At 48.5% G+C, this 22567-nt stretch overlaps 1 protein-coding gene across 10 annotated transcripts in view; it reads right to left on the bottom strand.

The window, feature by feature from the left end:
* Positions 1–19057, bottom strand: part of TMEM164 (transmembrane protein 164) — a 164002-nt gene extending 144945 nt beyond the window's left edge. Inside the window, exons 1-3 of one of the 10 annotated variants that reach the window (XM_061178768.1) lie at positions 19022–19055; positions 17793–17876; positions 17207–17488 (exon numbers count right to left, since the gene is read on the bottom strand). In XM_061178768.1, the coding sequence (XP_061034751.1) occupies positions 17207–17215 (9 nt within the window). In that variant the 5' untranslated portion in view covers positions 17216–17488; positions 17793–17876; positions 19022–19055. Of the gene's footprint in view, positions 1–17206; positions 17877–18186; positions 18288–18598; positions 18721–19021 lie in introns of those variants that run through there. The other 9 variants (XM_061178765.1, XM_061178766.1, XM_061178761.1 and 6 more) reach the window with 9 other exon arrangements.
* Positions 19058–22567: the final 3510 nt, after the last annotated feature.

The raw sequence follows: 22567 nt of genomic DNA, 5'->3' as shown, positions 1-22567 counted from the left end.
AAAACATTTTTGGCCAGCAAAACTTAAAGAGGGGCTTTCTTAACCCTCGGTTAGTCAGAGAAGGCAATTAGCTAGTCCAGCCTCTGCCCCAAGCACTCTACTGGAGGCTTAACTGGCCTGAGATCTCATCCTTTGGGGGGAAGCTTCTCTACTCCTAAAATTGATATTTAATTTGTCCCTTTCTCAACTGCGCTACTCTTTGCCTCATGCGGATGTTTCCTTGCAGCTATGAGTGTGCTCCGCTCCCACTGCAGCTGGGCCCCCCGCCAGCCTCTCCCCCGACCCCATCCTCTCCCTTGCCCCCCTTATATACACACGCCCACTTTGGTTTGCTTGTTTAATTCCTTCTTAATCAGCCTCTGCCTGCCTCTAGGCCACCTTGCTACTCTTCTACTTGATCCCTCCCCGTTCAGCTGAACCTCCTGGCCATGGGGCTGCTGCCTTACTCTAGCGTCTCTCTGTGCCCCCTGCTCCTCTCCCGCCAGCCACACAGGCAGCAAGGCCCCTGTGGGCACAGCCTCCCAAACACATGATGCTTTCTCAGTTGCCAGATCTTCTCTCGTGAGTTGGCTTCCTTCATCCGCTGACTCTCTTCTACTGAAACTGCTCTCCCAGGCTGCCAACCATCTCCTTTCTTTCTTTACAAAAATATTTCTTCTTAATTACTCAAGAAATTTGTACTCACACCAAATTCAAACAATACAGAAATGTGTTAAGTATAAAGTGAGGGTGTTCCCCCCTTTCCCTAATCACTCAGGAGTAAACACTACTGGGTACACATTCTTCTAGGCTTTTACAACATGCTCAGAAACATGCACATATACAAGGGTCTGTGGTTTGTTTTCTTAGGAAATGGGTTCCTATCATACATACTGTTCTGCAGTTTGTCTTTTTTTTTTAATTTTAACAATATACTGTGAATATCTTTCAAAGGGAATACAGAGATCAGCCTCCCTTTTAAAAGCTGCACAATACTCCACTGGCTGGATTTACCATTCTGCCACTGGCGAGCTGTTTCCCAATCTTCTCTGATGCCATAACGTCCGTGCACACAACTCTTCACACACAAACATTTCTAAGGTAACTATTTAGAAATGGGTGGACGGCTGCCCACAGGACCAGCCTGTACTCACCAATTCCAAGTGCCTTTTCTCAAGTCCTCCTTGGTCTCAACCTCTTTGCCTCACATGACAATAGAGGACCTGCTTCATGAAACTCCTTCCTCTCTTGGGTGTCTTTCCACTTTTGCTTCACTGAGTCTTTTCTTCTGCTCACAAAAGTAGGCATTTCACAGAATTCTTTTCTTCTTTCTCTCCCCTGGCTTGCATGGTGTTTGCATCTTCTGCCCCTCCATCTTCTCTAAATCACGTTGCCAGCCCAACCACATCTCAATTGCCTGCTGTTCACTCCAGCCTCAACGTCTCAAACATCTGAGACTCAACAAATCCCCGAATGAACACCTGACCTTTTCCTCTAAGCCTCCGTTTCCTCATCCAAAAAACAAAGGGAATGGACTAGACTCGATTAAATTTTCTTTAAAAATTAGGAGTCTAGTATGTACTAGATGCTGTGCAGGATAGAAAAAAAAATCAATAAAACACAGATCTTGCATTCAGGGAACACACACACTAAGGAGTGGGGGAGAGACATAAACAATTATGTAATATAAGGCAGAATAAAATGCTAAAATAGACAAGAATGGCTAAATCTGGCATGAAGGCTTGAAGAAAGCTTCACAAGAGGGAATGTTTAGGCTGAGCCTTGAATGATGACTGGCATCTCAACAGGAAGAGAAAAGAAAGTATTTCTGGCTGAGGGTACAACATGAACAAAGTATAAACTCAGAGTCAAAGAAGCATGGAAGTTCATGGTACATGTGGCTGGATCAGAGCACATATGAAAGAATGTATCAGTACTAGAGAACAGGGACTTCCCTGGTGGCGCAGTGGTTAAGAATCCGCCTGCCAATGCAGGCGACACGGGTTCGAGCCCGGGTCCGGGAAGATCCCACATGCCACGGAGCAACTAAGCCTGTGCGCCACAACTACTGAGCCTACTCTCTGGAGCCCGTGAGCCACAACTACTGAGCCCGCGTGCCACAACGACTGAAGCCCGCGCGCCTAGAGCCCGTGCTCCGCAACAAGAGAAGCCACCTCACTGAGTAGCCCGTGCACCACAACGAAGAGTAGCCCCCGCTCGCCACAACGAGAGAAAGCCCGCGCGCAGCAATGAAGACCCAATGCAGCCAAAAATAAAATATAAATAACTAAATAAATTTATTAAAAAAACAATACTAGAGGACAAAGCTGGGAAAAAGGTTGAAACCAAGATCACAGAAGATCCTGAATCCTATCATAAGGAGTTCGGGCTTTCCCTAAAGGGCTTATCTGCCACTCTCTGACTGAGTGATAGTTGCTGCCTAAAATACTATGCTAAAGGCAATTCTGAACTTACATGGAGACACATGTTGGGAAAGCATGCTCAGGTTTTGATCAGCATGGTTGGCCTGGGGCACCGTAGGGTGTATTTATCTAGCTATATCTGCTATCCTTGCCGAAGGCAATAGGGAGCTATTGAAGGCTTTTGAGCAAGGGAATGGCAGGACCCAACATGAATTTTCCTTGTATCATTTCTGGCAGCAGTGTAAGGGATGGACAGAGCAGAAAGACCCCTAGAGAAGGGAAGATCAGTCAGGAAGCTGCTGTTAATAAGCCAGATGGTGGTGATGATGATGATGATGATAAACAACCAGACGAATTAGGGCAGAAAAATCAAAGAAGAAAAGGAAGAGACAGATGGGAGAAATAATGGAAGACGGAATCAAAATGACTCAGAGACTATGATGATGGAAGAGAGGAATTGAAATGTGTCAAGGTTTCAAGGGACTTAACCTGGGTCACTGATGGACCGTAGTGCCATTAACTAAGATAGGGGCCATGAGGGAAAAGTATCATAATCCTTGCTTTTCACTCCAAATCCTCCAACCACTTTACTTGGCTTTTAAGCACTCTTAAGTACACTAGGAGGGAAAAAGCAGGACATACATTGCTTGATGGCCCCAGCATTTATATAACCCTACACATTAACCTACTATTCTTCGTTTTGCCAGATCGTCAAAGAAATATCCACCAATATCTGATCCTAAAAACAATGGGCTAATAATCCTTTGAATGTTCATGCCCTCAAAAGATGATTTTTCCTATTTAGATAGTGTTTTCTAGTTACAAGACACGTTCAACATATCTTATTTTACTTGACTGTGAGGTATGAAGGGCAAAGATCATCCCTATCTTACAGATACAACAGCCATAACTCATATTTATCATATTTACTCTACACTTGCTATGCACCAGACACTGATCTAAATACTTTACATGTAGCCATGTATTGAATTCTTACAAGAAAACCACAAAGTAGATACTATTATCCCCATTTTACAGAGAAGGAAAACAGGCCCAGAGATGTCAAGTAACTTACCCAAAGCGACACAGCTAGAAAGCAGCGGAGCCAAGATTTGAACCTGGCCAGTCTGACTCCAGAGCCTGAACTCTTAACTACCACACTTTGTATCATATAAGAAGATCAGGCACAGAGAGGCTACCTGACTAGCCAAAACTACTAGGTTCTGTCAACCAGAAACCTACATCCAAGGCCCAGGTCTGTCTAATACTTAATCCTGTGCTCTTTCTATTACTCTACATTGTTTACCGAGATGAACTGACCTCTCCCACGGGGTTGGCAGATTACTTTGACCTTTTTCCTCTTTGACCTTTGTCACTCACTTCTGCCAAAGTTTCTGATTTTGCTCCCCTGCCGTGGAGCCTCACACAACTGTTCACTAGGATACGATGCAGGTCTCTGTTTAGAGGAAAGAAATGATGACCTCAGTTATAGTCCCAAGTGAATGGGTTCCATTTCCAAACAACCAGTTATCTCGCAGCAGATCACACTGGCTTGACATACAGGCTCACTGAGCGTACACGACTCCCTGGACTACCTGCCCAGGACAAGCAGCAAGCAATGGTGGCACTACAGCCTGGCTCCTCTGTGGAAGAGAGGGAGTAAGGGCAGAAAAACACATTGAAAAAGCAGTTGCTATAGCAGTCAGGCAGAGAAGTGGCCTGCAGCCGTGAGATCCTCGCTTTCAAGGCTGTAAGACAATCATGCTCAAAAAACACATGGTTTCTGTTTCTCTACTAGTGGGCAAGAACAAAAGTCCACCTCCCTTTATGTTGGAATGGTTAGGGGTGGCAGGAGGCCATGTATGGTACTAGAGAGAGACAGTGAACCGGGAGTCAGGAGATCTACCTCTGCTTCTGTTGAGCTGTGTGACTTTGGGCAAGTCACTTCACCTCTCTGGGTCTCAGTTTGCTCATCTGGAAAAATGAGGGAGGAGATGATCTCTGAGATTTTTTTTCAGCTCTGACCTGGCATCACTCTGCCATTTCAACCCAGGAAAGTACTGCTCGAATATTTTCTCCAGTATCTATAAGTCGACCAAAGGAGGAATCAGCTAGAACCGAGAGAAAGAAGAATTAGATAAAACAAAAATGACCTTTTTGTGGAAGGCTGCAAATTAGGTAATATATAGGCAATAGACTTAAGCACAGTGCCTGGAGCATATAATACATGCTCAAAATGTTACAAGTATTATTATCACTACTACTCCTAACTTTCAAAGTGTACAGAGATAACCAAAAATTATAACGAGCTCTTTCTCTTAAGTTTAACTCCTTTTTGTCCATCTGACCCTATTGCAGGTTTATGGTGTTTAAAAGGTCTGGGTGAGGGAGGACCCTAAATGCGCAGCGGCACCAACTGTCCTTAATGTGGACAGACGGTTCTGACTGGAAAGTGAGAACCCAACCCCAAGGGAAACTAAAGAGAAAATGGAAGTGGGAGGAGCCAGGCTTAATCCTCGGTTTGCTGCAAACTGGCCGTGGAAAGGGGGATTAAAAAAACAACAACAACAGGTGCGGACCACAGTGTACTTTGCAAATTGTTTTTCAGTTCAGACCCAAAGCGGGGAGTAAGAAACTTGGGAAGATGATCCCCAGCCTGGTTTCCACGTGTGTCCATCTGAGCAAACACAGCCCTGACTGTGAGGTATGGCCAAACACCGCTCAGCCAGGCAGGAGACCCTGTGACCGGGCGGGCTTTGCATTCTTCCCCAGGAAGCGAAAGCAGCCTCGGCCTAAAGGTCACCCCTGACTTCCCAGGGCCAAGACAGCACCCCTCCCTGCCGACAGCACCCCCCCCCCGGGGGAGAGGACAGCCACAGGCCTGGGGGGGGTCAATCTGTTTCTCTTTGCTCACTGGCCAGAAACCCCACCAGCAAACAGGAAAACATGACCTTGGCTTGGTGCTAGCTTGCAGGGCTATGCTGAGGACAGCTGAACTGCAAAGTCCAGTGCGGGGCCGCGAGGGGAATGGAAATCCAAAGGTAAAACCGGGCGCCCTTTCCTCAGGGGGCCCTGAGAGTCCTCCTGCGACTGGGGGCCCGGGAAATGGGGAGAAAGGCCCACGTGAAGCAGCAGCCGGCAGCAGCGGCAGCCCAAGGGGCCAAGTGTAAAAGTGCTGAAGATAATAAGGCACTTATGCACATGACCCCGAGCAACATTCCTGCAGGGCACAGGGAATAAAGCGCGGCAACAGGCGCACACGCTCAAGTGCCTGGGACGTAAAAAAGGAAACTCTTGACAAATGCAAAGCGACAAGGAACAAGTGGTGATACGAAGGAGACCCTTTGGTACAGTCTCCCCTAATTTCTCAGGGTTGCTCTTTGTTTTAGGAAGGCCCTCCAAGCCAGCTCCAACCAGGGAACCAGGATTATTACATTATTAAAACATGACCTTAACCTAAGGAACTGCCTATTTACACACAATGCTTGGGAACATGCCGGGGGTCTTCCAATGGCCTTGCTGGGTGGGGTAGGGCACTCCAACCCCAAGGCTGTGAAATCACATGACCCAGGCCTTGGCCCTGGAAGGCTACACTTAATTAAAGGGGGCCTCCCTTTAGTGACTCGTGGCTGAGGTCCCAGTTCTGAAAGAGTAGCTGGTCTTCAAAACTGAGAGAGGTTTCCCATATCCGGGAGATACTGAATTGTCTTTTTTTTTTTTTTTTTTTTTGGTCCATTTGCTGACATGTCAGGCAAAGCACTGGTCTACTTTTAACCTGCCTTTCTCCTAAGAGCTCTGGGAGCAGCCCTTTCTCCTCCAATAATTTCTTAAGCCTGGGAACAGGCGGCACTTGAGCAAGTTGCACTCCCCTCCGTCAAAAGAAACTAATGAAAAAGGAAAAAGTAAATCCACGCACCTGTCTCTGCCCACCCCCAAACCACTCCTTTCCTACTTCTGTCATGTACTCGTTGGTTTCCTAGGCTACCAATCTCAAGATAGCTGGCACCAGAGAGCCAGCCCATTGATGAAGAGCAGCAGTAATTAAGCCCAGAGGTCCCTGGAAAGCCAAGCTTCCTACCAATGACAGCCATACTCCAAATGCTTCAGAAAGGGCTGGGTGATTTACAGTAACTTCCAAATTCCCCACAAAACTGTCCTTAGGCCTCCAACAGTCGAGCCACCCTGCCCTGCAGAGATTATGTGGGTGCCTACCACATGAAACAAAGATGCCAGGGAAGCTTCTCTTGGGTGAGATTTTTTTTTTGGGGGGGGGGTGAGATTCTTAAAGCTGCCTTCCTGTATCTAATCTCTATCATCTTATGCCAGCATCAGGCATCCAAGCTCACAGCAGCAGCAGCCATAATAAGGATAACGAAGCTCGTGATCATCATCACACATCACATCACAGCAAAAAATTTATTGACTGTCTACTGTCTTAAGTGCTTTATTAGTATTGTCTCATTTTTTCTCATTTAATTCTTACAACAGCTCTGCAGGGTAGGTATAGTTATTATTCCATTTTATAAATGTGGAAACTAGGGGTTGGAGAGGTTAAGTAACTTGCCCAGGGCTACACAGTTAGTGGTAGGATTTGAACCCAGGCCTTCACCACCCTAGAGTCGGCTTTTACCCAGCGTGCCTTGAAATATATTGTACTGCTACTACTACAATAGTCCCTTGCTATCCGCAGGGGATTGGTTCCAGGACCCACCACGGATACCAAAATCTGTGGATGCTCAAGTCCCTTGTATAAAATGGTGTAGTATTTGCATGTAACCTCGCACATGCTCCTACACACTTTAAATCATCTCTAGATGACTTATAATACCTAATACAATGTAAATGCTATGTAAATAGTTGGAAATACAATGTAAAAGAAATGTAAATAGTCGCCAGTGCACAGCAAATTCAAGTTTTGTGTTTTCAAACTTTCTGGAATTTTTTTTTCCTAAATATTTTCAATCTGTAGTTGGTTGAATCTGCAGAAGTAGAACCCATGGTTACAGATGGCCAACTGTACTATGAAAAACTGCTAACATTTATTGAGTGCTGACAGTGAGCCAGAACTTCTGCTAAATGCTTGATTTAAATTATTTCATTTAATCCTCGCAACAGCCCTATTAGGTAGGTACTATTATTACTCCCATTTTACAGATGAGTGAAACTGAAGTTGATAGCAGTTAAGTAACATGCCTAAGGTCACATGATGATGGAGCTCAAATACATACCCAGGAAATATGGTCCAAAAGCTCAATCCACTAAGCTGAACTTGCATTAGGAAAAGGAGGCATTTCTAGTGCCCTACTTAACTTAGCCAGGCTCCTTGCTGTGTCCCAATCCAAACCTACTGGGTCCCAGTGAGAGCTTCACAGGTAAATGCCAATGAGGAAACCTGTCTAGCCCTTCCATGTACATGCCAGCAGCTTGGACCTGACGAGTCTAGGAAAAGAGAAGCAAGACCCTTTCTAGACCCTTTCTCTCCTAGCCAATTTCCCCTAACTTGATTTCTGAAGAAAGCACCTCATGTCCAGCAGCCTCTGCTAATACTCTGCCCAGAACATCTAATAAGTGTTTACCCAGGGGCTCCCAGAGCCGTAGTTAAGGGCCTTAATGTGCAACCTGGCTCTGTGCCTTATTTAATCAGCACCTGAATGAAATGTCTCTTTGCTAGCAACAGCCTGAGCACAGAGTCTTTCTGCAAACACAGCTGGTCGACTGGCAAAGGCGATTCTATTCACAGGCAAAATACACCCTGAGTTTACACCACCACTGATGTGCGATGGAGACAGGGAGACTGGAGGCACCGGAAGGAATTAGAATGGGCTCATGCCTCCTTTCTCCCCCAGATAATCCCGCTTCTCGCTCTTCTGCGCACCTAAACACCTGCCCACAGGACACGGCTTGAACTGTTCCTGCCCAACAGGCCAGTCCTCTCTAACCTCCCGTCTATTCCCTTTCCGCAGAGCCACAGGCCCAGGACCAGACTCATCCTACCCTTCCTCCTCTGGCATTTGCTCCAACAGCTACTGTTAAGGAAGCACAGCCAACGGAGAGATCCCCCCAACCCTCCCCTTCAGGATCTCGGGCTCACAACAGGTCTGCGTCCCTTGACACACCACACGCTGACGGACATGCAAGCCATATGCCCTATTTAGCTGGCAGCTCTTTCCCTGGGAAAGAGCTGAGTAAACAGAGAGGACCATACCCAGAAGAAGAGGAATCCTCCCCAGGCCTTCAGATTTAAATCTGCTGCATCCAAGCACCCTGGAGGGAGACTTACCCTGGGGGTCCAGCAAGTAGGGTAGCAAGACAATGATAACCCCAGTTCTCAGAGGGATGGTGGGGTGTGGAGCGGGAGGGAGGCCAAAAACTGGGTAAGGAACACGGGAAAGGCCACCTGCTCAAAAACACTGGGACACACCCCACCATTTAGAGTAAGGGTAACAAGGCCCTTTTAAAAATTCCTGCCCTCCCCCAGCCCAGTTGAGTCTATGAGCCATTCGCCCTTCAGTGTGAACCTCCTAAATGGAACTGATTTCTTCCTGATTTCCTGGGCAATATGACCTCCTCTGATGAAACGGGCATTTTGAAATGTATCAATACAAGGGGTTGATTCGGAGCTTTGAGCACTCTGGAAAGAGGCAAACCTGGATGGAGTGAGTCGGGGGGAAAGACTTGGAAACAGGGAAGAGAATAGAAAAGAGAAAGGTAGAAGGATAGCATCACATTTCATCAGTTCTGCTGTGGAATCCGTGGGGACAGCAAGCACCCCATGAGCCGCTAAAAATCATCTTCTGGTCGCAGGTGGGATGCCTGCTATCTCATTTCCTGTATTTAATGTCGGCTCACCCTCATCAGTGTTCTGTGTGCCTGTCCTTGACCGTGTGAGCCCTCCTTGGGACAGCACAGAGAACACAATTCTCTATCTCACAAGCCCCCTATCAAGGATTCGTAGGCAACTGCAGCTGTCTTATCAACGGGCCAGAAATGACAGAGCATTCCTTGGTTTGCCAAGGGAGAAATATGAAAAAATATCTTCCCCTGATAATAACAATCGAATGTCTCCAGGTAAGAGTTGAGAAGCTTTCCTGTGAAACAGGAAGCAACTCTGGGCCTTTATATGTATTGTTTCCTATGCCTGGAATCCCCTTCCTTCCTGCAACACCTCTTCCTTCCTGCAACACCCCTTCCTTCCTACTCATTCATTCACACATGTTTACTGAGCACCTACTATGAGGCAGGCCCTGTCTGAGGCGCTAGAATAGAAAACAAGACAAACAAGGGCCCCTGCTCTCAAGGAGCTAACATGCCTCCTTTGTGAGTCAAATGTCACCTCTTCTAGGAAGCTTTCCTTAATTGCACTAGGAAAAAAAAAAGACCCTCTGTCCTCTATGCTTTGTTCAAATCTGTTACCGTACATGTCATGTTGTAATTTAGTTGATCTTTTCTCTTGCCTGTCTCATCTCAACTGTGAGCAACATGAAGGCAAAGAATGTTTCTTATTTATCTTTGAATCTCCAGTGCCTGGCACAATGTTTGACACACAACAGGCACTGGATAAATGTTTGCTGAATGGATACATGAATGAATACATTCCCATGAGCATTTAAAACAAAAGCCCTGCACATAGAAAACTAGCATGCAATAATTCTCTGTCAGTATTTCCTCTCGTTAGTTCCCCAAAATCTCAGACACTGGAAGGATGGGAAGGGAGTGTAGAAGGGCTGGAAGGTGCCAAAGGAGGCCTGGCCGAAATCCTCCACTGACGTAACCCCTAGGGACCCAACAAGCCACTGGAACTCTAAAGCTACCTTAAAATCCACCTCACAGTAACTCGGAGCCCTCACCCTCTCATTTCAGCCACATTATTTAACACCCACACAAATACCGAGGTACTACCAGAAGACTAAACGCCCGCCCAAAGGCCACCAGATTCACACCGGTCAGGAGGGGCATTTGAACCGACATCCCACCTCATACTTTAGCCGCTAGATAATGTCTCTCCAAGTGGGGTCCAATGCTCACCAGCATCAGAATCACTCGGGAGCTTGTAATAAATGCAGATTCCCATCCTCACGCTATAGGCCCTAGACCTACTCAGACTCCCTGAGTAGAGAGCCAGGCATCTGCATCAGAACAAGCTTCCAAGGGAATTTTTCACAAAGAAAAGTTCGAGAAGCACTGCACTCCACACCCATAGTCTCTTCAGGTCCACTCATCCAGTGACTGGCAGAAGATGCTCTCAATTTAACAAAAGATATGAAAGACCATGGATCTCCATGGGGGGTGGGGAATCCTTTCACAATGTATACGTACATCAAATCATCATGTTGTGCACTTGAAATATCTTACAATTTTCTTTGTCAATTATACCTCACAAAGCTGAAAAAAAAATAAAGTAAAAAAAAGATATGAAAGACCAGAAGTTGAGAAGCCTGGCTCTTCTTGCAGAGGGTGTTTCAGTGAGGTATGATGACAGTGAGCTACCTACTGAGAAATACAAAAGGGGAGAGAAAGAGATGGAAAGTGAGTCACCAGACTAATAACGTTTTTTTTAATGTGTCTGATATTAAAGAAGGAAAAGAAGAAAGTAGACACTTCCAGATGTCGAACCAAGGGATTTCAGACCAAGATCCAACAGCGTAATTTCCTCACAGCAATGAAAGGGAGCAGATACTTGGGGCAGAAAATGGGCTGCAGTTCCTAATAACCAGCTCTTTGTGATGGAACCAAAAGATGTGTGAGCTGGAGGGAAAACCACCTCTCTCCTCTGGCTATTTCAAAAAACAGACAGGAGATTCTCTTAATGGGTACAGGAGACATAGGAACAGTGCCCAGGAGACCTCAAGGGAACACAGACAGAACCACCAGAGGGAAAATGAAAAAGGGGAAGAAAACAGTCAGTCAGTCAGCCAGCATTATCCAGGCACACATTAAAAAATTAATGTGCATGTATTGTATTAAGCTCTGCAGGGAGTTACAGAGGGAAGAAAAAAACAAAAACACTACTCCTTTCCTTAAAGAAAAGTGTTTACGCTAATGGTGGAGAATGAACAAACATGCAAAAACAAGCAACCCAGTCGAACACTCACTGAATTACCTACGTGTATACAAAGGCATATGTTAAAAAGCCAAATAGTCTGAGGAATATTCAGAGGGTCAGGAAAGGAGAACAAAAGCTGTTACTGGAATGAGTGGAATAACTGTGGAGTCAAGGTCAACTGGAAAGTTTCACAGAGGAGACTCTTCAGGAGGATCTGCAGAGGGGAGGAACTCACAACAGATCCCACGAAGACAGCAATGAAGGAGACACATCTATGGCAAAGGGACAAAAATCCAGGGATCCTATGGATCACCCCGAGTAGGAGCCAGCCACATACTGTTACTTAATAGCAAGCTCCACGCTGGGTTGTAATAACAAGTGCATGGTGAGAAAAGGCTGAGAAGGAAAGCTTTCCTCTCTGCTGGGTGTAGGCTGGACCTCTGGTCACAGCACCCAGTTTTATAGGCTGTGCATGAGAAGGGTATGCAGGCACGTGCAAGGATCCAGAGAAAAGCAACAGAAATGATTAGAGGAATGGATTCTAATAGCTATCAAGAAAGGTGAAAAGGTGTTGAGGTTTGTCAGTTTCTGAGCCGGAGGTAAAAATCTATTGGTCATCGCCCAGCTCTGATCAGCTGTACCTGGAATCTCTGTTTAAGTGACCACAGAGTTATTCAGAGGATTAAAATGCTTTGTTTCCATGTGGCCCGTTTCACGAAGAAGATGGAGATAGGAAAAGGTTAAATAACTTGCTCAGGTTCCCTAGCAAGCCACGAGCAAAACTAGCATCATAATTTTAAATCCCAGGGCTGTCTGTGGGTTGTTTAATCCACCAATCCACACCACTTCCCTTTATAATGGACACCCCCCCCAAAGACTGTAATTATGAAAGATGGAAAAATTCTCTGCAATTTCCTTGGGGGAAAAATAAAACAAACTAAAAAGGAATGTCATGCCTCACCGCTGAGGCCCATATAAACATTATCCCCTTGTGTCCCCCTGGACTGATGACACAGGACACGGTCCATCTGATAACCCGTCAGCAGATGGCTGGATCCCCCATTGTACCCATTCCCCACCGGCGTCAATTGCAAGCAGGAGCAGTTATCAGCGCTCCAGACAACAGATGGGGATGAGGAGGTGTGGTTGGTCTGAAGTCAAGGAGGCGGGGGACAAAAAGCCTAGCTCTCAAATCTATCAGGTTTTCTCTAAAACAAATCCATCACAGAGCAAATGGAATACACCCGTGTATATTCCGTGAGTTCCAAAAGGTGTCACAAAAAGCTCAGGGCCATTTTGAATATGTGCCATTCTACGCTTTCAGCAAAGAGGGAAGAAGTAGGAAAATAAACAGTGAGCCAAAAGCAGGTTAGCCATATTTGGTGGAAGTCAGCCTTCTAATATATCGGAAAGACAGAAAAATAAAATAGCAATGGCAACTCTAAAAAAAGGATGGGGCTCACTAGGTATTACAGGCTAAAAACCAGAGGCTTGGCGCTCTGGGGTCAATAGCATCAATTATTATTTGGCAAATGTCCAGCTGAGATCCAGCCTGCCTTATGCACAGAGACACAGAGGGTTAAACACCATATGCTGTGCCCCACTCAGTTCAGCGCCCAATCAGGAGATATTGACACAGACACATACAGAACCAACCGGAAGTGGACAATTAGACAAGACATCCAAAATTTGATCTTTTCGTTAAGTTCCTAAGACAGAGACAATATAACTGGATGCAAAGGAGATAAAAGGCCACCAGTCTTTATGGACACAATCAGTCAAATTGTCTGGCATTTTAACCCTTCTGCTAAGAACTTGTAGATTTTCGGACTTAAATAGCTATGAGAATCTCTTCCTGCTAAAGCCCCAATTCCCACTGTGGCAGCTCGGTTCTAAAGCCACCTCTGCTACTAACTTGCTGGGTGATTTTTTTGGTAAACAGCATAATCAGTCAGTAAATTCATTCCCTGTAACCCATAACTGCCAAAATAATATGCACAAGGGGACTAGCCACACTTGAAGAAATACTTACTGGTGTAATGGGTAAACACCACTGATATTCAGCAAGGGGTTTAATAACAGTGCATTAATCCTGGTGCTTGTTGATCCCGAGAACCCTCAAGCATCACCAGCTTGAGTTCAGATGTGAGAAGGTGCTGCTGTAATCATACAAACCTCCGCCAGACCCCAGTTCCAGGGCCCTTGAGATATCAGATGAGGCCAAAAAGAAACCAGACAGCAGGAATATTAATCAAGAACAGAACTCAGATACAAGAACTGCCCTTCCTTACGCTTCTAAAGCTGGCGGTCACCCAAAGGCAGCATGGCTATGATGAGGGTCTGTGTAACAAGGCCTTGGAAATAAATATTTTACAGACTGAAAAATGGGAAATAAGGAGACTAACCACTTTCCCTCCAACTCTTCCATTTCCTGGCCTAAAGCAATACTGTCCTTGTTACAAACTTACACTGGCTCTGAGGAACAAGGCCTTTCTATAAAGCCATAATTGAGTCGGCCTGTTGAGAGACACACATCACAAATGTCTCTGCTAAGCTCCCGCTTTCATTTCAGCTAATGTCTCCCTTTCCTTATTGGGACCTCTGAACTCCACAGAATTCACTGCCATAATATGGCCTAACTCAGCTAATTCACTTGCCAAAGCATTTCTTTGTACTCAACATCTCCCCTGTGGAATACACACAGTCACAGGAAACATTTTAACAACCTCTCTCCAGGCTCAAGCTTATCTAGCGTAACCCTAAAGAAGAGAATGCATGTGAAAGTGTCTTATAAACAGTTAAGAGCTAGATAAATGTAAAGTATTACTAACCATACTTACTATCATTAGTCATTGCTGTAACCAAGTCAGAAAATTGTTTCCAACCATCTGTTGTTAAATTTCTTTTAAGGACTCACATCAACTTTTAAAAATCCATACGTCCCTGCTTCCCAGGAAGAGCCACAGGTAAGGTATGGAATGTTGGATTCATCACAGGCTAAGTCCCCCACTAGGCCGGAAGTTACTATTTAAATGACACAAAGCAGTGACTTAGGAGTAAAGGACAAAGCAGTATGATCCTGCTCTGGCTCAAGAATTCCTCAGCCTGACTGTTCTTTGTCCGCACCCTCTAGCTTCAGAGTTTAAGCTAATCACAGGACAACAGCAAAAGCACAAGTAACAGGAATCAGTCCATAGTTCCCCAAACATCTATCTCTCTGCAGCTGTCAGCCCCGAGAGCCAACATCATCTACGTGTGTCCCTAAGGGTGGCCTGGTCAGGTGTACTTTACTGGGAAGACACAGGGAGCAAAAGATGAACGAAGATGAGAAGATGAACAAGGCCACCTGAAATCGGAAAGGAGGCCAAAAGCATTTCTAGAATAGCTCTCTGTGGCGTCCCCGGCCTCTGCTTATGGAGAAAAGAATCACAGAACATAGACTGTCAAGAGCTAGGAATGCAACTCTGCCTCGTTTTGCAGCTGGGAGAACTGAGACCCAGGAAAAGTACTTTCCCCAAAGTCACACAACTAATTAATGCCAGAACAAAGTCTCCAGCGTCTTCTAAAAGCCTCTAAAACCCTCTGCACTAAAAACCGTGGTGCTGGACTTCCCTGGTGGCACAGTGATTAAGAATTCGCCTGCCAATGCAGGGGACACGGGTTCGAGACCTGGTCCGGGAAGATCCCACATGCCGTGGAGCAACTAAGCCCGTGCACCACAACTACTGAGCCTGCACTCTAGAGCCCACGAGCCACAACTACTGAGCCCGCGAGCCACAACTACTGAGCCCGCGTGCCACAACTACTGAAGCCCGCGCACCTACAGCCCGTGCTCCACAACAAGAGAAGCCACCGCAGTGAGAAGCCCGCGCACCACAACGAAGAGTAGCCCCCGCTCGCTGCAACTAGAGGAAAGCCCACGCGCAGCAACGAAGACCCAACACCGCCCTAAATAAATAAATAAATAAATAAATAAATAAATAACTTTATTAAAAAACAACATGGTGCTGCCAGGTTTGATGTAATCACACCAGCAGCAGCCCCAGTCAGGCTGAATTTAGTTCTTTGTTGACCTTCTACGTATGTGGTTGTCAGAGGCCTAAAGACCCCTTCGTAGAAAAGGCACCCTCTGACCCTCACCACCTGCCACCCAAAAAAAGCTCTCCTGTCCCAAGAGCCTCACGTAGCAGCGGCTGAGATGCGTTGTTTCCTTTCATTAACAAAAAGCCCATTCATCAAAAAAAAGAAAGAAAAAGGACAGGCTCAAATTTACACAGAAGGTCTAGCTGGGAGAGCCCTGGGTTTCCTGTGAATGGCATCACTTCCCAAGAAGCCCTCTTTGGAAAATGCTACCCACTCCAACCCTGCTGGACGCTTATAGCCATCCCATCAATAAGAGCTGCTTTATTCCAAAGTTGTCTACACCTCCTTGCCACATCTGCAAGACTGGAAGGGGTTGGTGGCCATTCACATTTTACAGACTGGGAAACTGAGGGCAGGAACCTGCCATCAAAGGAGTACCTAGAACACAGAGCTAGCAAGCATGCCAGCCACAAGTAGGCGGCGCCATGTCGATCAGCATCGGCCTCTCCCCAGAGACTGCCCTGCCATTCCGCAACCCCAAAGAGGGTGGATTACCTTTCCAACCCGGAAAGCTAATTCATCTTTTGGCTGCAGGCGAGTGACCTCCCATCCCTGGGCTCCACCAGGCCTTTAAAATGGAGATAAGCATCTCGACCTCCTGCCCCACACAGGGTTATCACAAGGCTCCTGAGAATAACCTTCTACAAATATAAAAGCAATAAAGATGCTAATGACAGGTTTCAAAACTGTCCCTGGATAAAACACACCAGGTTTTCCACAGCCTGAAATCTAAAAAGGATTTTTTTTTCCCTTTCTCCTCTTCCTCCTCCTCCATGATTTTATAGTTTTAGAACATCTCTCTACACAGGCTGAGCACAGAAAGACAGTCTCGCTCTTGGTCCTCACCCAGATTATTTTTATGTATCTGGCAGCTTTCCTTTTCAATCTCATTTGTTTTTCTTAGCGCCGCTAATGGGAGGTAAAGAAATCAGCTGTCTGGGCACCCCTGGACCGTGACCTCAGGAGAGAGAATAAGAGCGGTAAGATGGAGAGGTTTGCAGGAAATAAAAGCCTCTCACCATGGACAGAGGAAAGTTCATGAGTCTGCCTGGGGTCGGCTTCAGAGTGCAGTTAGTAGGAGCTTGGTGTTGCTCCAACAAACACCTCAGAACTCAAAGGCAGACCTCACCCTAAGAGCGTAAACTCCCAAATGAAAGAGTCATTAAGAGAAACCCGTAAAAGGATTTCCCCAAAGTACGACAGTGGAGACCAGTAACCTTATGTGACCACCTCCAGGAAAGGTCACCAGGCCTCTGGGAAATTAACTGTGGCAGAAGTAATGGGGGGACTGGGCCATGGTCCCCCACTGGTGATTCAGAAAGGGCACCTGGCTGGGGCTGGACTTCCTGCTTGTGAAAGACCAGGGCAGGCCTGGGAGGGGAGGGGCCGCGGCCTGAGTGCTCGTCTTTCCTAGTGCCCGTCACGCATTGTGCAGAGGTAGAAGAGAGCCAAATCTGAAATCCGCACACAAAGCGCCTCGTTGGAAAATCATTTGTGAGGGTCCCACTTCCCGCAGGGATGAGGTGGTGCTCTACCCTGCCAAGTGTCCTGAGCACACAAATGACTCTGATGGCTGAGGCTGCCCGGGGTGGGGTGGGGGGGAAGTCAACAGACTCACATGCATCATGGTGACCAGGTGACAGGGGTTGAGCAGGTAGATGACGGTCTTGGTGGCGAACTTAAAGCCCACCTCCACCCCGAAGGTCAGGCACAGGGCTACTAAGAGCAGATTCTTGCTCAGGCTCTCTTTGCCTTCCTCTGGCCGCTGGGTCACCTGCTCTGGCTGGCAGCCACGGCCACCCCTACCGTCCTCCTTCGTCTGCCTCAGGATGTACCGCAGGGCCACCAGGATCTCCAACAGGGCCAGGGTCAGGACCACCACACTTTCCAGCAGCCGCTGCTGCCAAGAGAGGAAGGCAGCACAGTCGGGGCCCCCATTGCCTGCAAAGCTGGGGTCCACGCCCCCATAGAGCCAGTCCAGGAGACTTTGGTAGCTATACCGGGACATGATGCAAAGTGGTTCCCCTCGACCACCGTGCAGGAAGCAAGAGCGAGATGGAACACAAGCCCAGAGGGTGGCCCGGGTGGTGGGACATGTACGGAGGGCACACCCCCGCACCCGCACCCCCCTCCGGACACCAGGGCACCTAGAGCAGGGGACGGGAAGCTACACGCGAGGCCCGGGGCAAAGTGCTGGCTCTAACTTGTCCCCACGGCTGTCTGGGGAGCCCCCCGCGCTTCTCCAGTGGCCACCAACGAGGCAGGGTGGAAACGAGCCGTTGGCCAATCTAAAAGGAAGGAGAGGAAAAAAAAAAAGGTCTCAAAGAGGCAATTGCATCGGGAATTTACGAGGCGGGGAGGGGTAACTAGCGAGGGAAGAAAAGGAGAACAGGGGCAGTGGCGAAGCAAGCAGGGGTCAGGGGAAGTCGGAGGCCGGGAGGGTCAGGGAGAGGGCCGAGGGGACCCGGCAGCGCGGCGGGAGCGAACCGGGGGCGACGGTGAGGGGACACGCGGAGGCCAGGAGGGGAGCTGGCGGGGCCGGGCAGGCGGGGAGGGCGACGGGGCTGGCGGGGACGCCGGACTCCTCGTCTCACGCACTCGCCACAGGGGGATCGCTTACTCCTGCAACCGCGTGGCCGTCTCTGCCCCCAGCGAGCAACTTCGCCGCCGACTGGCCCCTCCGAGCCAATTTAGAGCCGTCCCTGTCCAGCCTCCCGCCCCCGGGTACACCCCCGAGCCCCCAGCTCCACCCCCCGGCTCAGACGCCCGCCCTCCGGGCAGCACCTCCCCCAGCCCGCGGCCCGCCCGGGACCTGCCCCCCTCGCGCGGGCAGCGGCGGGAGGAAGCCGGGAGGGAGGGAGGAAGAGAGGGAGGGAAGGCGGGCGGGAGGCCGGGCCAGCCGGGGGCTGGGCTCCGGCCGGCCCCCTCCCTCCATCCCGGCGCCGCATCTTCCCGCGCCTCCCTCCCGGCCCCAGGAACTGATAGCCGCGCCCTTCGGGGCTCCACTCACCGGCAGTCGGCCTGCGGCCCCGGCTGGGCGCCCGCTTGGATCCCCGCGCTCCCCGCGCCCCGGCACTCGGCTCCCCCGGCGGCTGCCGCGGCCGCCGCGCACGGCTCCTCCTCCCCGTCTTCCTCCCCCTGCAGCCGCCGCGCTTGCTTCCTCCTTCTTCCCCTCCCTCTCTCCTCCCCCTCCCGTCCGGCTCGGCCCCTCGGCCCCCCCCCCACCCTCGGGCTGCGGCCACCCCGCCTCGCCTCCTCCCCTCTCCGGCCTCCCTCGTTCCCCCTGCCGCTCCCACCCTTCACACCTCCCACCCTCCCTCTTTGCGCCTCTCCCTCCCTCTCCCTCCCCCGGTCTCAATCCCCGCCTCCTTCCCCTCCTCCCCGGCCTGCCTCGCGTTCGGCACTCGCCGAGCCTGCACGCGTGCACGGCCACCTTCTTGCACCACCGTCTACGGAATTCGCCTCCTCCGCGAAGCCGTTTGGACCCACTCCACCTCCTGCGACCGGTTCTCCAGGGCATTTCTTTGTACACCGGGCACCTAGTAGGCGCTTAGCCGGCCCTCGCTAAGTTCTTGGGGGAATGGACGAGCCTGTCTAGTGATGAGCAGCTGGTCAAGCTTGGCTTTGGGGGGGTCTGCTGGGTGTGACCTTCTACTGTTCGCCTCTCCTCCAGTCCGCCCTGAAATAGCAGACTCGGGCGGGGCCAGGAAGGCGTCTTCTCCCACCTTTCTAGCCACAGCCCTACTCTCCAATACTAGGACGAGGCTTCTTTTCCTACTTTGCCCGGCCCTTCCCCCTCCTGCTCCGCTCCAGCGTTTCTCCTTCTAACCTCCGGCCACACAGCCCACCGCTGTCACTCCCTCTCCAGGCCCTGTGTCTCCCCTTTCTCCTGCCACGCCTTCGAGCTCAATCGTACTCTAGCTGGAGGAAAAGAAGCTTCCCCTGACCTCTTTCCCTCCTCCCTCTCTGTGAGGGAGCAGCTGTTTCCCAACCTGCACTTGGCCGAGAGTCCTGCCACTGAAAGGCCTGCCAGGACAGTGTGGGTGTGCAGGGGCCCCAGAACTGGATAAGGGCTGCTGATTGAAACAGGACCCCCTCTTCCCTGCTGCTTCCTACTCATAGACTGTGGTTTGCTTTCCTTTGGGCAAGGAAACGGGAAAAAGACCTTTTAAGAATCTACCTCGTGTTGGTTTAATATTTATTGAAAACTCAAAAAGAGAATATCCAGAAAAACACAGTTAGGCACCTCGCCTGGGAAACACTTTCTGGTGTTGGCTGCAAGCCAGACTCAAAACATAAAATACAGTCTACTGTATTATCAGGCCATTGTCCTCCCATCCTTTCCAAGTCTGGTTTTCCCCACGTAACCTCAGAGCCAGGTAACCTTGTCTAATTCCAAGCTTTGTACAGCATCAACCATAGGCCTGATGCTCTTCAAGTGCTAATTAATAAAGAACAACAAACAAGGATTGATTCACCGGCTCACTCGTTCACTCTCCGTAGGTGTTTTGTTAAATCCTCTGCACCATAACATTAAGAATAAAGCTGTGGAGCTCCTGGCAATGACTGCAGCCTGAGACCTCAAGTTCCTATCTTCAAGGAAGTAAGAATGAGGTTATAGCACTCAGCAAAAGGCTTCATTAATCCATGCAGAACTTCCTTGGGAATTTGGCCTAGAGGGTCCTGTGTTTGCAAGATGACTGTCTTTAGTGACTGTGGCCAGGCCAGCTTCCTCACCTGAGGCACAAATTCCTCTCTTGCCTAGTGTAGAATAGCCAAGTGTTTTGACGACCAGGATTCTAATTCTAATTATGCCATTTACTTGCTATGTCACCTTGGGCAATTTACCTCTCTGTGCCTCAGTTTCCACCTCTCAACCGAAGGGTTATCAGTGATCTATTATCTAATTCCTAGGATTATGCACATTTCAAATGAGTTGAATTATGCAGCACATTATGTAGTATCTGGTGCATAAAAAGTGCTCGATAAATGCTATCCGTTAGTTATCCTCATCCAGTTCTGCATCTGCGCTGGCAGGCCTGCATGGGTGCAGACACACTCACATTCAGTGCCCTCCCCTACATCTGCATAAACAATCCTACCCAGCCTTCAAAGCCCACGTGAAATTGCACTCTCCCTACCCGCCACCTCCAGCTCCCAGAGCTCTCTCCCTCCTCTGAACTTCAGCAGCAGTTATTGCCTGCACTACTCATTTTATTCTGAATCACATACTGCCTTCCATTGTTCTCTCATTGTTAGTTCTGTCTCCCACACTCAGATCTTTGACAGCAGGGATGGGTCCTCATCTTTTCTAAACCCCCCTCAGCACCTAGCAGGGTGGCAAACATAGTAGGCACTACGCACAGACACTGGGGGAGTGTTGTCCCCATAGGTAAAAGGCAAACAATGACTGAGCTGAAATGGTGGGTCAGATTTTGGAAACTCATAAGCTCCAGGCAAATGTCCTGATCATTTCCTTGCTGGGACAACAGGCCATTGGCTTCTTGTCTCCAAACCGTAACAAGAGCACATGAACTTGGTTTTGTTTTGTTTTGTTTTGTTTTTCTAAATACTTTAGAATGTGATTTTTTTAAATTTATTTATTTATTTATTTATTTTTATTCTTGGCTGTGTTCAGTCTTCGCTTCCGTGCGAGGGCCCTCTCTAGCTGCGGCGAGCGGGGCCACTCTTCATCGCGGTGCGCGGGCCTCTCACTGTCGCGGCCTCTCTTGTTGCGGAGCACAGGCTCCAGAGGCACAGCCTCAGTAGTTGTGGCTCACGGGCTTAGTTGCTCCGCGGCATGTGGGATCTTCCCAGACCAGGGCTCGAACCCGTATCCCCTGCATTGGCAGGCAGACTCTCAACCACTGCGCCACCAGGGAAGCCCTGAACTTGGTTTTTTAAGTAGAACCTTGAAGCGCAGTGAAAAGGGAACTGGGACCTTGGGTAAAGTCATCTCTCCGTGACTCCATGTACTCAGGTAAAGTGAGTGGGGTGGACTGGCATGGTTTCTAAGATGCCTGTCGGCTCTAAGAGTCTATGATTCTAGGAACTCAGCCTTGCTGCCTTTCATCCAAGTCATGTTTGAACCTTAAGGCAGAAACCTGATCTAACTGGCTTGGTGATCCTAGCCACCTTTCTGCCTGTTGAGACAGTACCCTAAATTCTTTTGTCCAAAGTACCTTCCCAGCTATAAACTCAGCTGACCTCCTATGGAATGCAAAGAGTCAAATTATTACCTCTGTCATACCACGGATGAGCAGCTCAGAAAGGTGTAGTGACTTGCCTAAGATCACACAAGTTCGTAGCAGAGCGAGGGCTAGAATTTGGGGTTCAACAGTACGGACCAGAGCAAGCTTGCTCATTGACTTGGCCATCTGACCCTTTCTCCTCCTGCACGTCATATTCTTTGAATCCACTCCTGTCCTTCTACGCACAATCTAACCTGAAAGTCAAATGCGTGCATGATCGCCCACATGCAAAAAACAATGCACAATCCCCATATTATACAAAATGTTATCAGTAAAAATAAACTGTGTGTATGGGGGAGAATGAAGAGAGGAGCCTTTGTCTTGATCTGACTATCTGCTTACTGCTTCTTTTTTCCCCCTCATTCATTCAACACTAACGTTCATTCCACAAATATTTACTGAGACTCTATTACAAAATTACATATTGCATAGGAATACCCTAGACTTGTAGGCCATCTCTGCCTTCAAGGAGCTTAAGATCTAGCTAGGGAGACATGACAAACAAACAAGGAAGGCTGGATAACAATACAGGAGGGAGGTATAAATACAAACCAAGCAGGTAAGAGCTGCTGCCACCAGAGCAAATCTTGCATATTTCAAGTGAACTGCACAGGCAATGAGGGTAAGAATTCAGTAGTTCAACACCAGGCAAAACTCACAGCAGTAAAGGGGAACAGAATCTGTCACCCCAGAATGTGCCTAGTTGGCATAAGGATTATTGTAGGCTG

The sequence above is a fragment of the Eubalaena glacialis genome, chromosome X (assembly GCF_028564815.1).
Source record: "Eubalaena glacialis isolate mEubGla1 chromosome X, mEubGla1.1.hap2.+ XY, whole genome shotgun sequence".
Lineage (NCBI taxonomy): Eukaryota > Metazoa > Chordata > Mammalia > Artiodactyla > Balaenidae > Eubalaena > Eubalaena glacialis.
The sequence above is the reverse complement of the archived record's forward strand: the minus strand, read 5'-3'. Positions and strand labels throughout refer to the sequence as shown.